Raw genomic sequence first — 25806 nt, forward strand, 5'->3', positions numbered from 1 at the left:
CTCCACTCTTACCACCCACTCCTCTACACTAAACCACTCTAACTCTATCCTCAACCCCTCCACTCCTACCACCCACTCCTCTATCTCTACCCTCAACCCCTCCACTCCTACCACCCACTCCTCTACCTCTACCCTCAACCTCTCCACTCCTACCACCCACTCCTCTACCTCTACCCTGAAACCCCTCCACTCCTACCACCCACTCCTCTACCTCTATCCTCAACCCCTCCAATCCTACCACCCACTCCTCTATCTCTACCCTCAACCCCTCCACTCCTACCACCCACTCCTCTACCTCTACCCTCAACCCCTCCACTCCTACCACCCACTCCTCTACCTCTACCCTCAACCCCTCCACTCCTACCACCCACTCCTCTACCTCTACCCTCAACCCCTCCACTCCTACCACCCACTCCTCTACCTCTACCCTCAACCCCTCCACTCCTACCACCCACTCCCCTACCTCTACCCTCAACCTCTCCACTCCTACCACCCACTCCTCTACCTCTACCCTGAAACCCCTCCACTCCTACCACCCACTCCTCTACCTCTATCCTCAACCCCTCCAATCCTACCACCCACTCCTCTATCTCTACCCTCAACCCCTCCACTCCTACCACCCACTCCTCTACCTCTACCCTCAACCCCTCCACTCCTACCACCCACTCCTCTACCTCTACCCTCAACCCCTCCACTCCTACCACCCACTCCTCTACCTCTACCCTCAACCCCTCCACTCCTACCACCCACTCCTCTACCTCTACCCTCAACCCCTCCACTCCTACCACCCACTCCCCTACCTCTACCCTCAACCCCTCCACTACTACCACCCACTCCTCTACCTCTACTCTCAACCCCTCCACTCTTACCACCCACTCCTCTACCTCTAGCCTCAACCCCTCCACTCCTACCACCCACTCCTCTACCTCTAGCCTCAACCCCTCCACTCTTACCACCCACTCCTCTACTTCTACCCTGAAAACCCTCCACTCCTACCACCCACTTCTCTACCTCTACCCTCAACCCCTCCACTCCGACCACCCACTCCTCTACATCTACCCTCAACCCCTCCACTCCTACCACCCACTCCTCTACCTCTAAACTCAACCACTCCACCCCTACCACCCACTCCTCTACCTCTACCCTCAACTCTTCCACTCCTACCACCCACTCCTCTACCTCTACCCTCAACTCCTCTACTCCTACCACCACTCCTATACCCTCAACCCCTCCACTCCTACCACCCACTGCTATACCTCTACCCTCAACTCCTCTACTCCTACCACCCACTCCTATACCCTCAACCCCTCCACTCCTACCACCCACTCATATACCTCTACCCTGAACCCCTCCACTCCTACCACCCACTCCTCTACCACCCACTCCTCTACCTCTAAACTCAACCCCTCCACTCATACCACCCACTCCTCTACCTCTACCCTCAACCCCTCTACTCCTACCACCCACTCCTCTACCTCTACCCTCAACCCTTCCAATCCTACCACCCACTCCTCTACCTCTAACCTCAACTCCTCCACTCCGACCACCCACTCCTCTACCTCTACCCTCACCTCTTCCACTCCTACCACCCACTCCTCTACCTCTACCCTCAACTCCTCTACTCCTACCACCCACTCCTCTACCACCCACTCCTCTACCTCTACCCTCAAACCCTCCACTCTTACCACCCACTCCTCTACACTAAACCACTCTAACTCTATCCTCAACCCCTCCACTCCTACCACCCACTCCTCTATCTCTACCCTCAACCCCTCCACTCCTACCACCCACTCCTCTACCTCTACCCTCAACCTCTCCACTCCTACCACCCACTCCTCTACCTCTACCCTGAAACCCCTCCACTCCTACCACCCACTCCTCTACCTCTATCCTCAACCCCTCCAATCCTACCACCCACTCCTCTATCTCTACCCTCAACCCCTCCACTCCTACCACCCACTCCTCTACCTCTACCCTCAACCCCTCCACTCCTACCACCCACTCCTCTACCTCTACCCTCAACCCCTCCACTCCTACCACCCACTCCTCTACCTCTACCCTCAACCCCTCCACTCCTACCACCCACTCCTCTACCTCTACCCTCAACCCCTCCACTCCTACCACCCACTCCCCTACCTCTACCCTCAACCTCTCCACTCCTACCACCCACTCCTCTACCTCTACCCTGAAACCCCTCCACTCCTACCACCCACTCCTCTACCTCTATCCTCAACCCCTCCAATCCTACCACCCACTCCTCTATCTCTACCCTCAACCCCTCCACTCCTACCACCCACTCCTCTACCTCTACCCTCAACCCCTCCACTCCTACCACCCACTCCTCTACCTCTACCCTCAACCCCTCCACTCCTACCACCCACTCCTCTACCTCTACCCTCAACCCCTCCACTCCTACCACCCACTCCTCTACCTCTACCCTCAACCCCTCCACTCTTACCACCCACTCCTCTACCTCTAGCCTCAACCCCTCCACTCCTACCACGCACTCCTCTACCTCTACCCTGAAAACCCTCCACTCCTACCACCCACTTCTCTACCTCTACCCTCAACCCCTCCACTCCGACCACCCACTCCTCTACCTCTAAACTCAACCACTCCACTCCTACCACCCACTCCTCTACCTCTACCCTCAACTCTTCCACTCCTACCACCCACTCCTCTACCTCTACCCTCAACTCCTCTACTCCTACCACCCACTCCTATACCCTCAACCCCTCTACTCCTACCACCTACTCCTATACCCTCAACCCCTCCACTCCTACCACCCACTCATATACCTCTACCCTGAACCCCTCCACTCCTACCACCCACTCCTCTACCCCTACCCCTCAACCCATCCACTCCTACCACCCACTCCTCTACCACCCACTCCTCTACCTCTAAACTCAACCCCTCCACTCATACCACCCACTCCTCTACCTCTATCCTCAACCCCTCTACTCCTACCACCCACTCCTCTACCTCTACCCTCAAACCCTCCACTCTTACCACCCACTCCTCTACACTAAACCACTCTACCTCTATCCTCAACCCCTCCACTCCTACCACCCACTCCTCTATCTCTACCCTCAACCCCTCCACTCCTACCACCCACTCCTCTACCTCTACCCTCAACCTATCCACTCCTACCACCCACTCCTCTACCTCTACCCTGAAACCCCTCCACTCCTACCACCCATTACTCTACCTCTATCCTCAACGCCTCCAATCCTACCACCCACTCCTCTATCTCTACCCTCAACCCCTCCACTCCTACCACCCACTCCTCTACCTCTACCCTCAACCCCTCCACTCCTACCACCCACTCCTCTACCTCTACCCTCAACCCCTCCACTCCTACCACCCACTCCCCTACCTCTACCCTCAACCTCTCCACTCCTACCACCCACTCCTCTACCTCTACCCTGAAACCCCTCCACTCCTACCACCCACTCCTCTACCTCTATCCTCAACGCCTCCAATCCTACCACCCACTCCTCTATCTCTACCCTCAACCCCTCCACTCCTACCACCCAATCCTCTACCTCTACCCTCAACCCCTCCACTCCTACCACCCACTCCTCTACCTCTACCCTCAACCCCTCCACTCTTCTACCTCTACCCTCAACCCCTCCACTCCTACCACCCACTCCTCTACCTCTACCCTCAACCCCTCCACTCTTACCACCCACTCCTCTACCTCTAGCCTCAACCCCTCCACTCCTACCACGCACTCCTCTATCTCTACCCTGAAACCCCTCCACTCCTACCACCCACTCCTCTACCTCTACGCTCAACCCCTCCACTCCTACCACCCACTCCTCTACCTCTACCCTCAACCCCTCCACTCTTACCACCCACTCCTCTACATCTACCCTCAACCCCTCCACTCCTACCACACACTCCTCTACCTCTAGCCTCAACCCCTCCACGCACTCCTCTACCTCTACCCTGAAACCCCTCCACTCCTACCACCCACTCCTCTACCTCTACCCTCAACCTCTCCACTCCTACCACCCACTCCTCTACCTCTACCCTCAACCCCTTCACTCAACCCCTCCACTCCTACCACTCACTCCTCTACCTCTATCCTCAACCCCTCCATTCCTACCACCCACTCCTCTATCTCTACCCTCAACCTCTCCACTCCTACCACCCACTCCTCTACCTCTACCCTCAACCCCTCCACTCAACCCCTCCACTCCTACCACCCACTCCTCTACCTCTACCCTCAACCCCTCCACTCCTACCACCCACTCCTCTACCTCTACCCTCAACCCCTCCACTCCTACCACCCACTCCTCTACCTCTACCCTCAACCCCTCCACTCCTACCACCCACTCCTCTACCTCTACCCTGAAACCCCTCCACTCCTACCACACACTCCTCTACCTCAACCCTCAACCCCTCCACTCCTACCACCCACTCCTCTACCTCTACCCTCAACCCCTCCACTCAACCCCTCCACTCCTACCACCCACTCCTCTACCTCTAACCTCAACCCCTCCACTCCTACCACCCACTCCTCTACCTCTAACCTCAACCCCTCCACTCCTACCACCCACTCCTCTACCTCTACCCTCAACCCCTCCACTCCTACAACGCACTCCTCTACCTCTACCCTGAAACCCCTCCACTCCTACCACACACTCCTCTACCTCAACCCTCAACCCCTCCACTCCTACCACCCACTCCTCTACATCTACCCTCAACCCCTCCACTCAACCCCTCCACTCCTACCACCCACTCCTCTACCTCTAACCTCAACCCCTCCACTCCTACCACCCACTCCTCTACCTCTAACCTCAACCCCTCCACTCCTACCACCCACTCCTCTACCTCTACCCTCAACCCCTCCACTCCTACAACGCACTCCTCTACCTCTACCCTGAAACCCCTCCACTCCTACCACCCACTCCTCTACCTCTACCCTCAACCCCTCCACTCCTACCACCCACTCCTCTGCCTCTACCCTGAAACCCCTCCACTCCTACCACACACTCCTCTACCTCAACCCTCAACCCCTCCACTCCTACCACCCACTCCTCTACCTCTACCCTCAACCCCTCCACTCAACCCCTCCACTACTACCACCCACTCCTCTACCTCTAACCTCAACCCCTCCACTCCTACCACCCACTCCTCTACCTCTAACCTCAACCCCTCCACTCCTACCACCCACTCCTCTACCTCTAGCCTCAACCCCTCCACTCCGACCACCCACTCCTCTACCTCTAAACTCAACCACTCCACTCCTACCACCCACTCCTCTACCTCTACCCTCAACTCTTCCACTCCTACCACCCACTCCTCTACCTCTACCCTCAACTCCTCTACTCCTACCACCCACTCCTATACCCTCAACCCCTCTACTCCTACCACCTACTCCTATACCCTCAACCCCTCCACTCCTACCACCCACTCATATACCTCTACCCTGAACCCCTCCACTCCTACCACCCACTCCTCTACCCCTACCCCTCAACCCCTCCACTCCTACCACCCACTCCTCTACCACCTACTCCTCTACCTCTAAACTCAACCCCTCCACTCATACCACCCACTCCTCTACCTCTATCCTCAACCCCTCTACTCCTACCACCCACTCCTCTACCTCTACCCTCAAACCCTCCACTCTTACCACCCACTCCTCTACACTAAACCACTCTACCTCTATCCTCAACCCCTCCACTCCTACCACCCACTCCTCTATCTCTATCCTCAACCCCTCCACTCCTACCACCCACTCCTCTACCTCTACCCTCAACCTATCCACTCCTACCACCCACTCCTCTACCTCTACCCTGAAACCCCTCCACTCCTACCACCCATTACTCTACCTCTATCCTCAACGCCTCCAATCCTACCACCCACTCCTCTATCTCTACCCTCAACCCCTCCACTCCTACCACCCAATCCTCTACCTCTACCCTCAACCCCTCCACTCCTACCACCCACTCCTCTACCTCTACCCTCAACCCCTCCACTCTTCTACCTCTACCCTCAACCCCTCCACTCTTACCACCCACTCCTCTACATCTACCCTCAACCCCTCCACTCCTACCACACACTCCTCTACCTCTAGCCTCAACCCCTCCACGCACTCCTCTACCTCTACCCTGTAACCCCTCCACTCCTACCACCCACTCCTCTACCTCTACCCTCAACCTCTCCACTCCTACCACCCACTCCTCTACCTCTACCCTCAACCCCTTCACTCAACCCCTCCACTCCTACCACTCACTCATCTACCTCTACCCTCAAACCCTCCACTCCTACCACCCACTCCTCTACACTAAACCACTCTACCTCTATACTCAACCCCTCCATTCCTACCACCCACTCCTCTATCTCTACCCTCAACCTCTCCACTCCTACCACCCACTCCTCTACCTCTACCCTCAACCCCTCCACTCAACCCCTCCACTCCTACCACCCACTCCTCTACCTCTACCCTCAACCCCTCCACTCCTACCACCCACTCCTCTACCTCTACCCTCAACCCCTCCACTCCTACCACCCACTCCTCTACCTCTACCCTGAAACCCCTCCACTCCTACCACACACTCCTCTACCTCAACCCTCAACCCCTCCACTCCTACCACCCACTCCTCTACCTCTACCCTCAACCCCTCCACTCAACCCCTCCACTCCTACCACCCACTCCTCTACCTCTAACCTCAACCCCTCCACTCCTACCACCTACCACCCACTCTCTACCTCTAACCTCAACCCCTCCACTCCTACCACCCACTCCTCTACCTCTACCCTCAACCCCTCCACTCCTACAACGCACTCCTCTACCTCTACCCTGAAACCCCTCCACTCCTACCACACACTCCTCTACCTCAACCCTCAACCCCTCCACTCCTACCACCCACTCCTCTACCTCTACCCTCAACCCCTCCACTCAACCCCTCCACTCCTACCACCCACTCCTCTACCTCTAACCTCAACCCCTCCACTCCTACCACCCACTCCTCTACCTCTAACCTCAACCCCTCCACTCCTACCACCCACTCCTCTACCTCTAACCTCAACCCCTCCACTCCTACCACCCACTCCTCTACCTCTACCCTCAACCCCTCCACTCAACCCCTCCACTCCTACCACCCACTCATATACCTCTACCCTGAACCCCTCCACTCCTACCACCCACTCCTCTACCCCTACCCCTCAACCCCTCCACTCCTACCACCCACTCCTCTACCACCCACTCCTCTACCTCTAAACTCAACCCCTCCACTCATACCACCCACTCCTCTACCTCTATCCTCAACCCCTCTACTCCTACCACCCACTCCTCTACCTCTACCCTCAAACCCTCCACTCTTACCACCCACTCCTCTACACTAAACCACTCTACCTCTATCCTCAACCCCTCCACTCCTACCACCCACTCCTCTATATCTACCCTCAACCCCTCCACTCCTACCACCCACTCCTCTACCTCTACCCTCAACCTATCCACTCCTACCACCCACTCCTCTACCTCTACCCTGAAACCCCTCCACTCCTACCACCCATTACTCTACCTCTATCCTCAACGCCTCCAATCCTACCACCCACTCCTCTATCTCTACCCTCAACCCCTCCACTCCTACCACCCAATCCTCTACCTCTACCCTCAACCCCTCCACTCCTACCACCCACTCCTCTACCTCTACCCTCAACCCCTCCACTCTTCTACCTCTACCCTCAACCCCCACCTCCCCTCCACTCTAACACCCACTCCTCTACCTCTACCCTCAACCCCTCCACTCCTACCACGCACTCCTCTATCTCTACCCTGAAACCCCTCCACTCCTACCACCCACTCCTCTACCTCTACGCTCAACCCCTCCACTCCTACCACCCACTCCTCTACCTCTAACCTCAACCCCTCCACTCCTACCACCCACTCCTCTACCTCTACCCTCAACCCCTCCACTCCTACAACGCACTCCTCTACCTCTACCCTGAAACCCCTCCACTCCTACCACACACTCCTCTACCTCAACCCTCAACCCCTCCACTCCTACCACCCACTCCTCTACCTCTACCCTCAACCCCTCCACTCAACCCCTCCACTCCTACCACCCACTCCTCTACCTCTAACCTCAACCCCTCCACTCCTACCACCCACTCCTCTACCTCTAACCTCAACCCCTCCACTCCTACCACCCACTCCTCTACCTCTAACCTCAACCCCTCCACTCCTACCACCCACTCCTCTACCTCTACCCTCAACCCCTCCACTCAACCCCTCCACTCCTACCACCCACTCATATACCTCTACCCTGAACCCCTCCACTCCTACCACCCACTCCTCTACCCCTACCCCCTCAACCCCTCCACTCCTACCACCCACTCCTCTACCACCCACTCCTCTACCTCTAAACTCAACCCCTCCACTCATACCACCCACTCCTCTACCTCTATCCTCAACCCCTCTACTCCTACCACCCACTCCTCTACCTCTACCCTCAAACCCTCCACTCTTACCACCCACTCCTCTACACTAAACCACTCTACCTCTATCCTCAACCCCCACTCCACTCCTACCACCCACTCCTCTATATCTACCCTCAACCCCTCCACTCCTACCACCCACTCCTCTACCTCTACCCTCAACCTATCCACTCCTACCACCCACTCCTCTACCTCTACCCTGAAACCCCTCCACTCCTACCACCCATTACTCTACCTCTATCCTCAACGCCTCCAATCCTACCACCCACTCCTCTATCTCTACCCTCAACCCCTCCACTCCTACCACCCAATCCTCTACCTCTACCCTCAACCCCTCCACTCCTACCACCCACTCCTCTACCTCTACCCTCAACCCCTCCACTCTTCTACCTCTACCCTCAACCCCTCCACTCCTAACACCCACTCCTCTACCTCTACCCTCAACCCCTCCACTCCTACCACGCACTCCTCTATCTCTACCCTGAAACCCCTCCACTCCTACCACCCACTCCTCTACCTCTACGCTCAACCCCTCCACTCCTACCACCCACTCCTCTACCTCTACCCTCAACCCCTCCACTCTTACCACCCACTCCTCTACATCTACCCTCAACCCCTCCACTCCTACCACACACTCCTCTACCTCTAGCCTCAACCCCTCCACGCCACTCCTCCTACCTCTACCCTGTAACCCCTCCACTCCTACCACCCACTCCTCTACCTCTACCCTCAACCTCTCCACTCCTACCACCCACTCCTCTACCTCTACCCTCAACCCCCTTCACTCAACCCCTCCACTCCTACCACTCACTCATCTACCTCTACCCTCAAACCCTCCACTCCTACCACCCACTCCTCTACACTAAACCACTCTACCTCTATCCTCAACCCCTCCACTTCCTACCACCCACTCCTCTATCTCTACCCTCAACCTCTCCACTCCTACCACCCACTCCTCTACCTCTACCCTCAACCCCTCAACCCCTCCACTCCTACCACCCACTCCTCTACCTCTACCCTCAACCCCTCCACTCCTACCACCCACTCCTCTACCTCTACCCTCAACCCCTCCACTCCTACCACCCACTCCTCTACCTCTACCCTCAACCCCTCCACTCCTACCACCCACTCCTCTACCTCAACCCTCAACCCCTCCACTCCTACCACCCACTCCTCTACCTCTACCCTCAACCCCTCCACTCAACCCCTCCACTCCTACCACCCACTCCTCTACCTCTAACCTCAACCCCTCCACTCCTACCACTCCTCTACTCCTACCACCCACTCCTCTACCTCTAACCTCAACCCCTCCACTCCCTACCACCCACTCCTCTACCTCTACCCTCAACCCCTCCACTCCTACAACGCACTCCTCTACCTCTACCCTGAAACCCCTCCACTCCTACCACACACTCCTCTACCTCAACCCTCAACCCCTCCACTCCTACCACCCACTCCTCTACCTCTACCCTCAACCCCTCCACTCAACCCCTCCACTCCTACCACCCACTCCTCTACCTCTAACCTCAACCCCTCCACTCCTACCACCCACTCCTCTACCTCTAACCTCAACCCCTCCACTCCTACCACCCACTCCTCTACCTCTAACCTCAACCCCTCCACTCCTACCACCCACTCCTCTACCTCTACCCTCAACCCCTCCACTCCTACAACGCACTCCTCTACCTCTACCCTGAAACACCTCCACTCCTACCACCCACTCCTCTACCTCTACCCTCAACCCCTCCACTCCTACCACCCACTCCTCTGCCTCTACCCTGAAACCCCTCCACTCCTACCACACACTCCTCTACCTCAACCCTCAACCCCTCCACTCCTACCACCCACTCCTCTACCTCTACCCTCAACCCCTCCACTCAACCCCTCCACTACTACCACCCACTCCTCTACCTCTAACCTCAACCCCTCCACTCCTACCACCCACTCCTCTACCTCTAACCTCAACCCCTCCACTCCTACCACCCACTCCTCTACCTCTAGCCTCAACCCCTCCACTCCGACCACCCACTCCTCTACCTCTAAACTCAACCACTCCACTCCTACCACCCACTCCTCTACCTCTACCCTGAAAACCCTCCACTCCTACCACCCACTTCTCTACCTCTACCCTCAACCCCTCCACTCCGACCACCCACTCCTCTACCTCTAAACTCAACCACTCCACTCCTACCACCCACTCCTCTACCTCTACCCTCAACTCTTCCACTCCTACCACCCACTCCTCTACCTCTACCCTCAACTCCTCTACTCCTAACACCCACTCCTCTACCTCTACCCTCAACCCCTCCACTCCTACCACCCACTCCTCTACCTCTACGCTCAACCCCTCCACTCCTACCACCCACTCCTCTACCTCTACCCTCAACCCCTCCACTCTTACCACCCACTCCTCTACATCTACCCTCAACCCCTCCACTCCTACCACACACTCCTCTACCTCTACCCTGAAACACCTCCACTCCTACCACCCACTCCTCTACCTCTACCCTCAACCCCTCCACTCCTACCACCCACTCCTCTGCCTCTACCCTGAAACCCCTCCACTCCTACCACACACTCCTCTACCTCAACCCTCAACCCCTCCACTCCTACCACCCACTCCTCTACCTCTACCCTCAACCCCTCCACTCAACCCCTCCACTACTACCGCCCACTCCTCTACCTCTAACCTCAACCCCTCCACTCCTACCACCCACTCCTCTACCTCTAACCTCAACCCCTCCACTCCTACCACCCACTCCTCTACCTCTAGCCTCAACCCCTCCACTCCGACCACCCACTCCTCTACCTCTAAACTCAACCCCTCCACTCCTACCACCCACTCCTCTACCTCTACCCTGAAAACCCTCCACTCCTACCACCCACTTCTCTACCTCTACCCTCAACCCCTCCACTCCGACCACCCACTCCTCTACCTCTAAACTCAACCACTCCACTCCTACCACCCACTCCTCTACCTCTACCCTCAACTCTTCCACTCCTACCACCCACTCCTCTACCTCTACCCTCAACTCCTCTACTCCTAACACCCACTCCTCTACCTCTACCCTCAACCCCTCCACTCCTACCACCCACTCCTCTACCTCTACGCTCAACCCCTCCACTCCTACCACCCACTCCTCTACCTCTACCCTCAACCCCTCCACTCTTACCACCCACTCCTCTACATCTACCCTCAACCCCTCCACTCCTACCACACACTCCTCTACCTCTAGCCTCAACCCCTCCACGCACTCCTCTACCTCTACCCTGTAACCCCTCCACTCCTACCACCCACTCCTCTACCTCTACCCTCAACCTCTCCACTCCTACCACCCACTCCTCTACCTCTACCCTCAACCCCTTCACTCAACCCCTCCACTCCTACCACTCACTCATCTACCTCTACCCTCAAACCCTCCACTCCTACCACCCACTCCTCTACACTAAACCACTCTACCTCTATCCTCAACCCCTCCATTCCTACCACCCACTCCTCTATCTCTACCCTCAACCTCTCCACTCCTACCACCCACTCCTCTACCTCTACCCTCAACCCCTCCACTCAACCCCTCCACTCCTACCACCCACTCCTCTACCTCTACCCTCAACCCCTCCACTCCTACCACCCACTCCTCTACCTCTACCCTCAACCCCTCCACTCCTACCACCCACTCCTCTACCTCTACCCTGAAACCCCTCCACTCCTACCACACACTCCTCTACCTCAACCCTCAACCCCTCCACTCCTACCACCCACTCCTCTACCTCTACCCTCAACCCCTCCACTCAACCCCTCCACTCCTACCACCCACTCCTCTACCTCTAACCTCAACCCCTCCACTCCTACCACCCACTCCTCTACCTCTAACCTCAACCCCTCCACTCCTACCACCCACTCCTCTACCTCTACCCTCAACCCCTCCACTCCTACAACCCACTCCTCTACCTCTACCCTGAAACCCCTCCACTCCTACCACACACTCCTCTACCTCAACCCTCAACCCCTCCACTCCTACCACCCACTCCTCTACCTCTACCCTCAACCCCTCCACTCAACCCCTCCACTCCTACCACCCACTCCTCTACCTCTAACCTCAACCCCTCCACTCCTACCACCCACTCCTCTACCTCTAACCTCAACCCCTCCACTCCTACCACCCACTCCTCTACCTCTAACCTCAACCCCTCCACTCCTACCACCCACTCCTCTACCTCTACCCTCAACCCCTCCACTCCTACAACCCACTCCTCTACCTCTACCCTGAAACCCCTCCACTCCTACCACCACTCCTCTACCTCTACCCTCAACCCCTCCACTCCTACCACCCACTCCTCTGCCTCTACCCTGAAACCCCTCCACTCCTACCACACACTCCTCTACCTCAACCCTCAACCCTCCACTCCTACCACCCACTCCTCTACCTCTACCCTCAACCCCTCCACTCAACCCTCCACTACTACCACCCACTCCTCTACCTCTAACCTCAACCCCTCCACTCCTACCACCCACTCCTCTACCTCTAACCTCAACCCCTCCACTCCTACCACCCACTCCTCTACCTCTAGCCTCAACCCCTCCACTCCGACCACCCACTCCTCTACCTCTAAACTCAACCACTCCACTCCTACCACCCACTCCTCTACCTCTACCCTGAAAACCCTCCACTCCTACCACCCACTTCTCTACCTCTACCCTCAACCCCTCCACTCCGACCACCCACTCCTCTACCTCTAAACTCAACCACTCCTACCACCCACTCCTACCACCCACTCTACCTCTACCTCTACCCTCAACTCTTCCACTCCTACCACCCACTCCTCTACCTCTACCCTCAACTCCTCTACTCCTACCACCCACTCCTATACCCTCAACCCCTCTACTCCTACCACCTACTCCTATACCCTCAACCCCTCCACTCCTACCACCCACTCATATACCTCTACCCTGAACCCCTCCACTCCTACCACCCACTCCTCTACCCCTACCCCTCAACCCCTCCACTCCTACCACCCACTCCTCTACCACCCACTCCTCTACCTCTAAACTCAACCCCTCCACTCATACCACCCACTCCTCTACCTCTATCCTCAACCCCTCTACTCCTACCACCCACTCCTCTACCTCTACCCTCAAACCCTCCACTCTTACCACCCACTCCTCTACACTAAACCACTCTACCTCTATCCTCAACCCCTCCACTCCTACCACCCACTCCTCTATCTCTACCCTCAACCCCTCCACTCCTACCACCCACTCCTCTACCTCTACCCTCAACCTATCCACTCCTACCACCCACTCCTCTACCTCTACCCTGAAACCCCTCCACTCCTACCACCCATTACTCTACCTCTATCCTCAACGCCTCCAATCCTACCACCCACTCCTCTATCTCTACCCTCAACCCCTCCACTCCTACCACCCAATCCTCTACCTCTACCATCAACCCCTCCACTCCTACCACCCACTCCTCTACCTCTACCCTCAACCCCTCCACTCTTCTACCTCTACCCTCAACCCCTCCACTCCTACCACCCACTCCTCTACCTCTACCCTCAACCCCTCCACTCTTACCACCCACTCCTCTACCTCTAGCCTCAACCCCTCCACTCCTACCACGCACTCCTCTATCTCTACCCTGAAACCCCTCTACTCCTACCACCCACTCCTCTACCTCTACCCTCAACCCCTCCACTCCTACCACCCACTCCTCTACCTCTACCCTCAACCCCTCCACTCCTACCACCCACTCCTCTACATCTACCCTCAACCCCTCCACTCCTACCACACACTCCTCTACCTCTAGCCTCAACCCCTCCACGCACTCCTCTACCTCTACCCTGAAACCCCTCCACTCCTACCACCCACTCCTCTACCTCTACCCTCAACCTCTCCACTCCTACCACCCACTCCTCTACCTCTACCCTCAACCCCTTCACTCAACCCCTCCACTCCTACCACTCACTCATCTACCTCTACCCTCAAACCCTCCACTCCTACCACCCACTCCTCTACACTAAACCACTCTACCTCTATCCTCAACCCCTCCATTCCTACCACCCACTCCTCTATCTCTACCCTCAACCTCTCCACTCCTACCACCCACTCCTCTACCCTCAACCCCTCCACTCAACCCCTCCACTCCTACCACCCACTCCTCTACCTCTACCCTCAACCCCTCCACTCCTACCACCCACTCCTCTACCTCTACCTCTACCCTCAACCCCTCCACTCCTACCACCCACTCCTCTACCTCTACCCTCAACCCCTCCACTCCTACCACACACTCCTCTACCTCAACCCTCAACCCCTCCACTCCTACCACCCACTCCTCTACCTCTACCCTCAACCCCTCCACTCAACCCCTCCACTCCTACCACCCACTCCTCTACCTCTAACCTCAACCCCTCCACTCCTACCACCCACTCCTCTACCTCTAACCTCAACCCCTCCACTCCTACCACCCACTCCTCTACCTCTACCCTCAACCCCTCCACTCCTACAACGCACTCCTCTACCTCTACCCTGAAACCCCTCCACTCCTACCACCCACTCCTCTACCTCTACCCTCAACCCCTCCACTCCTACCACCCACCCACTCCTCTACCTCTACCCTCAACCCCTCCACTTCTACCTCTCACTCCTCTACCTCTACCCTCCACCCCTCTATCCCTACCCACCATCCCTCTACCCCTACCCTCCACCCCTCTCCTCTACCTCTACCCTCCACCCCTCTATCCCTACCCACCATCCCTCTACCCCTACCCTCCACCCCTCTCCTCTACCCCTACCCTCCACCCCTCTCCTACACTCCACCTCTAAACTCCACCCCTCTCCTACACTCCTCTACCCCTCCCCTCCACCCCTACCCTCCACCCCTCTCCTACACTCCTCTACCCCTACCCTCTACCCCTCCACCCCTACCCCTACCCTCCGCCCCTCTACCTTACACCACTCTACCCTCTACCCCTACCACCTCTCTACCCCCCAACCCTACCCTCCAACCGTTCAGAAGCACACTAACTCACTGTGTCTCCGGTGGACATAGATGACACTCTATGGAACTTTGTCCTGGAGGTGGAGGACTGTCTGCTGAGCATGGAGTCCCTGAAGGAGGACTCACTGTTGGACACAGAGATCAAGTCCTTCCTAGGGGTCTGGGCCAGGCAGTGCAGACAGGGAACCTTCTCTGCCAGAGTGTCTCTGTATGGGAGAGTCAACAAAAAAGAAAGGAAAGGACAGGGTAAAAGGAGGAGAGAGGCAAGAGGAAGGAGGGATACAACATCAAGCGTATTGTACACCAAATCTCCCTATTGTCATCACCAAAGTCAGATGTAACAAGTCAGTTGTTATACAGTGCATTCGGAAAGTTTTCAGACCCCTTGACTTTTCCCACATTTTGTTACATCACAGCCTTATTTCAAAATTGATTACATAAATGTTTTCCCTCATTAATCTACACGCAATACCACATAATGACAAAGCGACAACACGTTTTTAGAAATTGTTGCAAATGAAAAACAAAACAAAAAACAGAAATACCTTATTTTTGTAAGTATTCAGACCCTTTGCTAGAAGACTCGAAATTGAGCTCAGGTGCATCCTGTCTCCATTGATCATCTTTGTGATGTCTCTATGACTTGATTGGAGTCCACCTGTGATAAATTCAATTGATTGGACATGATTTGGAAAGGCACACAACTGTCTATATAAGGTCCCACAGTTGATGTCAGTGCATGTCAGAGCAAAAACCAAGCCACGAGGTCGAAGGAATTGTCCTTAGAGCTCCGAGACATGATTGTGTCGAGGCACAGATCTGGGGAAGGGTACCAAAACATTTATGCAGCATGGAAGGTCCCAAAGAACCCAGTGGCCTCCATCATTCTTAAATGGAAGAAGTTTGGAACCACAAAGACTCTTCCTAGAGCTGGCCCGCCTGGCCAAACTGAGCAATCAGGGGAGAAGGGCTTTGGTCAGGGACGTGACCAAGAACCCGATGGTCACTCTAACAGAGCTACTCTGTGGAGATGAGAGAACCTTCCAAAAGGACAACCATCTCTGCAGCACTCCATCAATCAGGTTTTTATGGTAGAGTGGCCAGATGGAAGCCACTCCTCAGTAGACAGCCTGCTTGAAGTTTGCCAAAAGGCACCTAAAGGACTCTCAGACCATGAGAAATAAGATTCTCTGGTCTGATGAAACCAAAATTGAGCCATCCCTTTGGTGAAGCGTGCTGGAGGCAGCATCATGCTGTGGGGGTGTTTTTCAGTGGCAGGGACTGGGAGACTAGTCAGGATCGAGGGAAACATGAACAGAGCCAAGTACAGAGATTCTTGATGAAAACCTGCTCCAGAGCGGTCAGGACCTCAGACTGGGGTGAAGGTTCACCTTACAGCAGAACAATGCATGAGTAGCTTCGGGACAAGTCTCTGAATGTCCTCTGAGTGGCCCATTCAGAGCCCGGACTTGAACACGTTCAAACATCTCTGGAGAGACCTGAAAATAGCTTGTGAGGATCTGCAGAGAAGAAAGGGAGAACCTCCCCAAATACAGGTGTGCCGAGCTTGTAGCATCATACCCAAGAAGAATCGAGGCTGTAATCGTTGCCAAAGGTGCTTCAACATAGTACTGATTAAAGGGTCTGAATACTTATGTATATGTGATGTTTCAGTTTATTTGTAAACCTTTTTTACCTGTTTTTGCTTTGTAATTATGGGGTATTGTGTGTAGGTTAATGAGGGGGCGGGGGACTATTTAATCCACTTTAGAATAAGGCTGTAACGTAACAAAATGTGGAAAGAGTCGTAGGGGTCTGAGTACTTTCATAATGCCCTGTAGGAGCCCAATCTGGACGGCCAAGCCCAATCACACCAAAGGATCCCTAGGGCAAGTTGACAAAACAACCGTAGGTTATGAACAGTTAGGAAAGTACTTAAAATGGTGTTTTGAGTTCTAACCTAGGGGAGGGACACATTAAGACCACTATACTCACCGGTATTTGGAGTGGATGATGGCATAGATGAAGGGGTTATAGATGGCTGAGGCTTTGGCTATGACAGCAGGGACGGCCTTAGAGTAGGGACTGAGGGCACTTCCATAGCTGAAAGGAGAGGTAACATTTAGAGGACACTATAAGCCTCACAGATAAAGTAATCGAACCCCCTCAGGTCTTACGGACATTTGGCAGTAACTTGTTCTGCTCTGCTTCCACCCTCTAAATAGAAGACTGGAGTCTGAACTCTGTGTTTGTTCAGTATGTCAGCAGATGGTCAGTCATGCGTCAGTCCACGCCTGTCTGTGCCTTGGTCAGTCAGTGGGTGTCTGTTTGCACTGCCTGCCTAGTTGGCTCCTGTGCAGCCTGTTCGTATGGCTCGGCAGTGACCCAAAGGTGTTGTGGAGTGAGCAGGAGGAATCATATGCTTGATTATCCCTCCTCTCCGACAGACTGCACTCCATCACTTCACATCCACTCTCTTCACCTCTACTCTCGCTGCAGTACGTACAGTACGTTCCCCACACAAAACTCAAAAAAACATCTATTTAAACTGTCTCTGACCCTGACAGCGTTTGAAAACTCTCCAAACAGACTCTCACCTCGTCAACCCATAGGTGCCTGCCGTTCCGAACCAATCCAAGCCTCACTTTAAAATAATTTGTGGGAGTCGGAAAGAATGTATCCCATATTCTTCTGCATTAACCAAAGATCTGCAGTAACTACAGTCCAATCCTCAACTTCATATCTGAATCAACAGTCAGAAAAACATTTTCAAGACCCCTGATCCTTCATAATATCCAGATCACAAGCCCTCTAACTATTGCTCAAGTATCTCCACAACTAGATCTGGGCTGCATAAAGCATCTCAGAGGAGAAGTGCTGATGTAGGATTAAGTTTCAAGTTTTAATTTACACATTCATTAGCTATTTAGCAGTCTTATGGCATGAGGACAGAAGCTGTTCAGAAGCCTGTTGGTGTCAGACTTGATGCACCGGTACTGCTTGCTTGCCATGAGGAAGCAGAGTGAACAGTCTATGGCTTGGTTGGTTGGAGTCTAACGATCGATGTGGATGGGGGCTTGCTCGCCCCCTCGTTTCCTGTAGTCCACGATCGGCTCCTTGGTCTTACTGACGTTGAGGAGAGGTTGTGGTTCCCGGGCCCACACTTCGAGGTCAGCGATGTCCCTTTAGGCTGTCTCATCGTCGCTGATGATCAGGCCTACCACAGTTGTGTTGCCAGAACTTCCAGACCCAGTGACCTAAACTTGGTGACGAGCTTGGAGAGGACAATGGTGTTGAACACTGAGCTGCAGTCAATGGATAGCATTCTCACATATACGTATTCCTCTTATCTAGGTGGGTGAGGGTAGTGTGGAGTGCAATTGAGATTGTGTCGTCTATGGATCTGTCGGGGCGATATGCAAATTAAGTGGGTCATGGGTGTCTTGAATGAGGGAGTTGATATGTGCATAACCAGCCTCTCAAAGTACTTCATGATTACAAATGGGAGTGCTACAGGGCGGTAGTCATTGTGGCATGAAGCCTTAGAGTTCTTGGGAACAGGAATGATGGTGGTCATGGGGATAACAGACTGGGACAAGGAGAGGTTGAAAATTACTGTGAATATACTTGCCAGCTGTTCTGCGCATGCTCTGAGAACAAACCCTGGAATACCATAGGGCCAGCGGCCTTGCGGGTATAGACCTGAATAAAGACTTTACTCACGTAAGCCTCAGAGAGCAAGATCACCCTATCTTCTGGGTTGGTGGTGGCTCTCACACCCGACACATGTTATTGTCAAAGGGTGCATATATTTGTCTGGTAGAGCGGCATCGTTGGGCAGATCATGGCTGGGTCTTCCTTTGTAATCCACAATGGACTGTAGTCCCTGCCACGCTCGGCGGGTGTCGGAGCCTGTGTAATATGATTTCACCTTATTTCTATATTGTCCTTTTGCTCATTTGATGACTCTGCCGTAGCCTCAGGGTTGTCTGCCGTGGCCTCAGGATTGTCTGCGAAAGCCCTGTGCGCGGTAGCCCTATACGTTAGTTTAGCTCCAACCTCAGTGTTAATCCAGGGCTTTTGATTGGGTAACCAGCAAACCTTAACTGTGGGGAGAACGTCGCTTATGCATTTTCTAACGAAGCTGGTGATGGAGGTGGTTAGCTCATTGATGTTATCGGCAGAGTCCTGAAACACAGTCCTGGATCATAATCTCTGATTCTGGAGACCATTTCTCAGTGGAGCGAGTCACAAGTAATTCCTGTTTGAGATTCTGCTTGCAGACAGGAAGCAGGAGTACGGAGCCAATATCTGATTTGCCGAATGGTGGACAAGAGAGGGCCTTGTATGCTTGCTTGTAGGTAGAATAACAGTGGTCTAGGACTTTATCGCCATTAGTCGTGAGGGAGACGTGTTGATGGAAGTTGGGCATCACGTGTCTTAAGGACACAGAATTAATATCACCCATAACCAGAAAAGCAGCTTCTGGATGTTTTCCTGCTTGGTTATACTGTAGCCTCGTACAGTTTATTAAGTGCCAGCCTGTTATTTTTCTTGTCCTGAGGTGGAATGCACACAACAGTCATGATAACAGCTGACAACTCCCTCGGGAGGTTAAACGGTCAGCATTTGACCATCAGGTATTCCAAGACGGGTGAACAATGGGCACTTCCACCACGCTCGAGTCAGCACACCAGTTGTTGTTGATAAAGAGGCAAACCCCCTCCCACCTCGATTTCCCTGACTCCTCTTCCTGTCGTCACGGTAAATGAAGAATCCATCGAGTTGGATAGCCATGGGAGGGTGTCCGAGAGCCATGTTTCAGAAAAGCAGAGTCCCCTTGGTAGCAAATCCGCGATTGGTGGTTATCCATCTTATTATCAAGTGACTGTACATTGGCCAGTAGAATGGGCAGAGGAGGTGGCCAGTTCACCCTTCACCTTAATCTCTCCAGGATCCCCCCTCTTGCCTCTGTAACGTCTGCATTTCCTCTTGGCCCGTAAATTGGGTCGGAATTAGAGAAAGAGCCCAGGGCAGATGAGTTGAAGTTGAAGCCGGAATTGAGGTAAGTAACTGCAGATCTGATGTTCAAAAGTTCTTGTCGGGTCGTAAGAAATGAAAAAATTGAGTAAAAATGAACAACAAAAGAATCACAAAACAGCAAAGTTGGATTGGCGCTTGCAAAACGTCCGCCATCCAGGACAGGGCCATCTTTCATCAGATACCCCAGTCCATGTAATCGTATTCATAATTATCAAAAAACAGGCAAAACTGATCCTAGATCAGCCCTCCTACTGAGACACTTTGTGAATATGGGAACTGAACCCCATTCAAATTCATATGTAACACCATAGTTACCCAGCCCAGGCGATGAGGGTGACGCAGGCGTAGGGAGACCAGGACATCACATACACGATGATGACTACAAAGGCAATCTTGGCCAGCTTCCACTCAGTCTTGATGGACTGCTGCTGGATCAGGGTGGACTTCCTTACCTGACTGCCCAGCTTCTCCATGTCTCTGTGGGTATCGGAGAGGGGATGTTCAGGGTGTCAAAGGAAGATAGACAACCAGAGGTCCCCATCATCTGGATCTGTGTTTTGATGGTGTGTGTGTGCATATGAGTGTGTGCTTGTGTCCGTGCATGTGTGTGTGTATATATAAGTACAGTATACAGTTGAAGTCAGAAGTTTACATACACCTTAGTCAAATACATTTAAACTCAGTTTCTCACAATTCCTGACATTTAATCTGAGTAAAGATTTCCTGTCTTTAACTTCCTGACTGATGTCTTGAGATTTTATTTCAATATATCCACATAGGTTTCCCGCCTCATGATGCCATCTATTTTGTGAAGTGCACCATTCCCTCCTGCAGCAAAGCACCCCCACAACATGATGCTGCCACACCCGTGCTTCACGGTTGGGATGGTGTTCTTCGGCTTACAAGCCTCCCCCTTTTTCCTCCAAACATAACGATGGTCATTATGGCCAAACAGTTCTATTTTTGTTTCATCAGACCAGAGGGAAAAAAGTGTGATATTTGTCCCCATGTACAGTTGCAAATCAGTCTGGCTTTTTTTATGGCGGTTTTTGGAGCAGTGGCTACTTCCTTGCTAAGCAGCCATTCAGATTATGTCGACATAGGACTCGTTTTACTGTGGATATAGATACTTTTGGACCTGTTTCCTCCAGCATCTTCAGAAAATCCTTTTCTGTCGTTCTGGGATTGATTTGCACTTTTCGCACCAAAGTATGTTCATCTCTAGGAGACAAAATGCATCTCCTTTCTGAGCGGTATGACGGCTGCGTGGTCCCATGGTGTTTATACTGGCGTACTATTGTTTATACAGATGAACGTGGAACCTTCAGGCATTTGGAAATTGCCCCCAAGGATGAACCAGACTTGTGGAGGTCTAAAAAAAAAATTCTGAGGTATTGGCTGATTTCTTTTGGTTTTCCCATGATGTCAAGCAACGAGGCACTGAGTTTGAAGGTAGGCCATGAAATACACCCACAGGTACACCTCCAATTGACTCAAATGATGTCAATTAGCCTATCAGAAGCTTCTAAAGCCATGACATAATTTTCTCGAATTTTCCAAGCTGTTTAAAGGCACAGTCAACTTAGTGTATGTAAACCTTGCTTAGCAAGGAAGTAGCCACTGCTCCAAAACCGCCATAAAAAAAGCCAGACTGATTTGCAACTGTACATGGGGACATGACCCACTGGAATTGTGATACAGTAAATTATAACTAATCTGTCTGTAAACAATTGTTGGAAAAATTACTTGCGCCATGCACAAATTTGATGTCCTAACCGACTTGCCAAAACTATAGTTTGTAACAATAAATTTGTGGAGTGGTTGAAAAACAAGTTTAATATGCTCCAACCTAAGTGTATGTAATCTTCCGACTTCAACTGTATGTCTATGTGTGTGAATGTACCAACTCACCTACTACCGGTGCGTATGGCCAGGAACATGCAGAGGTAGCAGTAAGAGATGATACCCAGAGGGATGAAGAACACAAAGACGCATAGCATAAGAGTGTAGCTCCTATTGGCTGGTGTGGAGGTCACATAATCCCACGTACAGGAGGTCATCAGGCCCTCCGGGATATAGGAACCTGGATAGGAACAATGGTTTAGTTTGAAAGATCACATAAACGGTTGCTAGCCTGGTCCCAGATCTGTTTGGGCTCTTGCCAAATCCACTGGTGTCATTGTCTAGCAAAACATGGTATGACAATTCCATAAGGAGTTGGCAAGAGAGTAGAAACAGTCAGAAAACTGGCAGTCCCAAAATGACAGTATTAGTGGAGGGAACTCACTCCACCCCAGGAGAGGCGCCAGGCTCCAGGCCAGCGAGTAGAGCCAGACTATGACAATGACGACAGAGGTGCGGCGTTTCGAGGTCCAGTGGAGGGCCTGCAGGGGCTTGGTGATGACAATGTAGCGGTCAATGGAGATAGCCAGCAGGTTGATCATGGAGGTGATCCCAAATAAGGCCCCACAGAAGGCGTACATCTTACAGCCTGAGCATAAATCATTTCACAGAGACAGATAACAGAAATCTTACAATCTGAGTAATCTCAGAGATGGAATTTCCACAGAATTACTTTGGTGAGTGTTTTTGTTTGGTTTGTACTGCATAATTCATCTCAAAATATCAAAGTAGCTGAAGCCTTCAATTATGACAATTGATCTGATGCGGTTATTTTACCAAATTTATGGAATGAAGGTAAAAGTACCTGTTTCTCCAAACACCCACTCCTTGTAGAGACAGTTGACAAAGAAAATGGGGGACTGTGTGACGGCCATGAGGAAGTCACTCACTGCCAGGTTCATGATGAAATAGTTGGGAGGAGTCCGAAGCTTCTTGTTGCTGAAATATAGAACAAATAAACATATGCAGTGTTTGTTTAAAAAATGTTTTATTGGTTGTTATTAGCTTACCGCTCATTTAAGCTTTTACCTTTCACTTTATCACTAAAGCTTAATCATTATCAAAGAATAGTTTCTATCCAGATAATGAAATCAAGATCAGGTCAGAAGGCAACGATGCGATGCTGTACTTTCCCGTTAGTTAAAAGTGAAACCACTGATTTAAAGAGAATTTCCCCTCTCTGATGCAAAAACTCAAGGCAAACATACAATTTTGGAGAACTCTCCCAATTTCTCTGCTCGGGAAGAAATAATGCCATTAAAATGGTCTTCCTCCCACAACTGCTCTACCCATACCAGAACATCCCAGTATTCATACCTAAATCCTTTCAGAAACAACTGGACTCAATTATCAATCCTTTCAACTGGGATTATAAAACACACAGGATAGCTAAAGAACACCTCTGTAAATCCAAGATGGAAGGAGGATTGACTCTCCCAAATTGTATATATTTTATTACTGGACCGCTAAACTCTGCGTTGTTACGTTTCTGTTGTATGACGTACCTCCGTCATCCAGCTGGCTTAGTATGGAGCGGGAGGAGTGTCACCCCTTCTCTATTGGTGCTGTGATTCTGTCTCCTGTCAATCAGGAGATGTCACTTTATTGTAACAATCCTATTATACATAGCACAGTCCAAATCTGGAAGCAAATTAAAGTCAACTCTGAGCATAGACCAATGTCATTCATGCTCCCTGTCACCAGGAATCCCTCCTTTGCCCCCTCTAACCTTGATAACACCTTTGAGCGATGGGGAGAGCTGGGGATAAGTACCATAGGGGATTTATATATAGAGTTGATGAGGGAAACTTAGAATCTTCCCAGAAGTAATTTTTTTTTCAGATACCTACAAATTAGAGACTATGTTAGAAAACACCTCCCAACATTTGGGAATGCTAAACCTTTCCATGTTTGACGGATGCATAAAAATATGCCCCACCTCAGATAAACTGATATCTAGTCTATATGATGCTTTTCAATCTGTTAGCACACCTTCTACAGATGCCATTAAGGCAAAATGGGAGGAAGAACTAGGGACTGACATTTGGGTGTCAGACTGGGAAGAGAGCTTGGAGTATATACACACACCTGCTCCATTAACTCCAGACATCGTCTCATACAATTCAAGGTATTACACAGATTACACTATTCCAAAACTAAACTGCATAGGATATTTCCTGATACATCCCCTACATGTGATAAATGTCAGGCTGCGCAGGGTACACTACTCCACTGCTTTGCCCTATGCTCTAGCTTGTATGGTTATTAGTGTGGAATTTTTAGGATCCTCTCTGAAGTTCTGGAGACTTCAATAGACCAAGACCCGCCTCTGATAATCCTGATTCCCTAAACGGATTAACCAACCCCCAAAAACAACTAATCTCTTATAGTCTCATTTCGGCAAAAAAACTAATCTTGTTTTTTTGGAAAAGGAGGGAAGCGCCCTCTACCAAATTATGGCTCAGTGAATTGGCAAACACTGTACACTTAGAAAGAATTAGATATATTCTGAACAATAAATTATCAACATTTAATCAAATCTGGCAGCCTTTCCTCTCCTACTTGGACCAGTCGACGCTGTGAATATGTACTTTTTAACGCACTCTCAATTGTAATATTTTAATCTACCTTTGGGCAGCATGTGCTGGCCTTGCCACCAGAGAAGTCGGGAGGGGAATAGGGGGGAATAAGTGGGGGGGTGACATCTGCTCTCTTTCTTTCTACCTGTTTTTCTACTTGTTTTGTATTATTTGTTTTGTACCCAGAACTCTGGGTCTTGTTGTTCCTGTCTGCTCTTTTATGTTTAGATACGGATTGTATACCTATACACCATTCTTGTGTGTGTTCAATAAAAATATTTGAAACCCTGTCTCAGGATAGGTGGTTGAAGATATCCCTCTAGTGGTGTGGGGTCTCCAGTATTTATGCTATAGTTTATGTGTTGGGGGGCTCTGGTCAGTCTGTTATAGCTGGAACATTTCTCCTGTCTTATCCGGTGTCCTGTGTGAATAAAATCTCTCTCACTCTCACACACTCACACACAGCCCAAGGACCATGCCTCATGACTACTTGGCTTGATGACTCCTTGCTGTCCGGCCATGGCAACCCACATTGTCCGCCTGGTCGTGCTGCTGCTCCAGTTTCAACTGTTCTGCCTGTGGCTATGGAACCCTGACCTGTTCACCGGACGTGCTACCTGTCCCAGACCTGCTGTTTTCAACTCTCTAGAGACAGCAGGAGCGGTAGAGATACTCTGAATGATCGGCTATGAAAAGCCAACTGGCATTTATTCCTGAGGTGCTGACTTGTTGCACCCTCTACAACCACTGTGATTATTATTATTTGGCCCTGCTGGTCATCTATGAACATTTGAACATCTGGGCCATGTTCTGTTATAATCTCCACCCAGCAC

General features: G+C 52.1%; 1 protein-coding gene across 1 annotated transcript in view; it reads right to left on the reverse strand.

Moving 5' to 3' along the window:
* Positions 1-25806, reverse strand: part of opn4xa (opsin 4xa) — a 65052-nt gene that overhangs the window by 12631 nt on the left and 26615 nt on the right. The window contains exons 2-7 of the mRNA XM_064943770.1: positions 23200-23333; positions 22780-22983; positions 22404-22575; positions 20808-20969; positions 17445-17552; positions 15481-15655 (exon numbers count right to left, since the gene is read on the reverse strand). Coding sequence (XP_064799842.1) covers positions 15481-15655; positions 17445-17552; positions 20808-20969; positions 22404-22575; positions 22780-22983; positions 23200-23333 — 955 coding nt within the window. The remainder of the gene's footprint in view (positions 1-15480; positions 15656-17444; positions 17553-20807; positions 20970-22403; positions 22576-22779; positions 22984-23199; positions 23334-25806) is intronic.

The sequence above is a fragment of the Oncorhynchus masou genome, chromosome 28, assembly GCF_036934945.1.
Source record: "Oncorhynchus masou masou isolate Uvic2021 chromosome 28, UVic_Omas_1.1, whole genome shotgun sequence".
NCBI lineage: Eukaryota > Metazoa > Chordata > Actinopteri > Salmoniformes > Salmonidae > Oncorhynchus > Oncorhynchus masou.